Source organism: Cariama cristata, unplaced genomic scaffold, assembly GCF_000690535.1.
Source record: "Cariama cristata isolate BGI_N322 unplaced genomic scaffold, ASM69053v1 scaffold13397, whole genome shotgun sequence".
In the NCBI taxonomy this organism is placed as follows: domain Eukaryota; kingdom Metazoa; phylum Chordata; class Aves; order Cariamiformes; family Cariamidae; genus Cariama; species Cariama cristata.
The window spans coordinates 709-1635 of record NW_009626178.1 but is presented as its reverse complement, the minus strand read 5'-3'; the positions used below and the strand labels follow the sequence as shown (position 1 = coordinate 1635).

General features: G+C 61.9%; 1 protein-coding gene across 1 annotated transcript in view; it reads right to left on the bottom strand.

The window, feature by feature from the left end:
- The window catches only part of ACACB (acetyl-CoA carboxylase beta), a 21528-nt gene extending 21064 nt beyond the window's left edge, over positions 1-464 (bottom strand). The window contains 1 exon segment of the mRNA XM_009703922.1: positions 327-464. Coding sequence (XP_009702224.1) covers positions 327-452 — 126 coding nt within the window. The 5' untranslated portion in view covers positions 453-464.
- Between the last annotated feature and the right edge of the window lie 463 nt (positions 465-927).

The following is a 927-nucleotide window of genomic DNA, read 5'->3' as shown; positions in this document are numbered from 1 at the left end:
CGACAGCCGGTCGTACGTGCCGGTGGAGCAGGAGGCTCTTTAACAGCAGCTTTGATGCCTGGCACTGGGGCTAACGAAGGACGGGACTTTGGCCTTCGTTTGTGCTTGCCGTGCAAAGCCACTGCGCCAGGGCAGCGCTGGGAGGGTTTCCCCTCTCCGAACCCACGAGGGTGGGTGAAGGCGGGGAACGAACAGCTCTGGGCTGCCCCGGGCTGCCGTCGGTCTGAGCCTGGAGGGCACGGGAGACTTAGGCAACGCTTGAGGATGCCACCGTGAAAAGCAACGACCCACCACCCAGGCAAAGGCAAGGGACCGCGGGGAAAGACCTTCTCGATGACGCGGTTGCCCCCGAAGCGGGTGACAAACTCTGCCGGTGAGGCAACGGAGAAATCCCGTTGCAGATCCATCTTCCTCTGCTCGCGGCCCCTCTTCGCCAGGTGCAGCCCGGACATGCTAGGCCTGCGGTGGGACACGACGGCCGTCAGCGAGCCCGTAGCCACACGAGCAAACCCTCGCCAGGCACCACGAGCACGCTGCTGTCGGCTGGGGCTTCCCCGGGGGGGTCGGGTCGGCAGAGAGCCTGGCAGCCTGGGCAGCCTGCAGCAGCAGAGCCCAGACTTTGTCCCCTCCACGGTTTCTTCCGAGGAAAGCAATAAAACCTTTCAGCCTGCTGATACGCGCAGGGAACATCGGGATTCACTTTCCTCGCTACCAGCTCCCTGTCGTGCACCGGGATCTCTCCAGGAACATTTAACGCCCACTGCAGTACCGCAGAGGAGAACTGCTTTTGGCGGAGTTACATGGGTCAAACAATTTGGGGTGAACAGAGCGTGTTCCCAATTAAAACACACCCCCCCCAGCAGCTGTGGGTCCACATTCATTCAAATGCCACGAGAAGCCGATCTGCAGTCGCAGGGACTGGCCCAA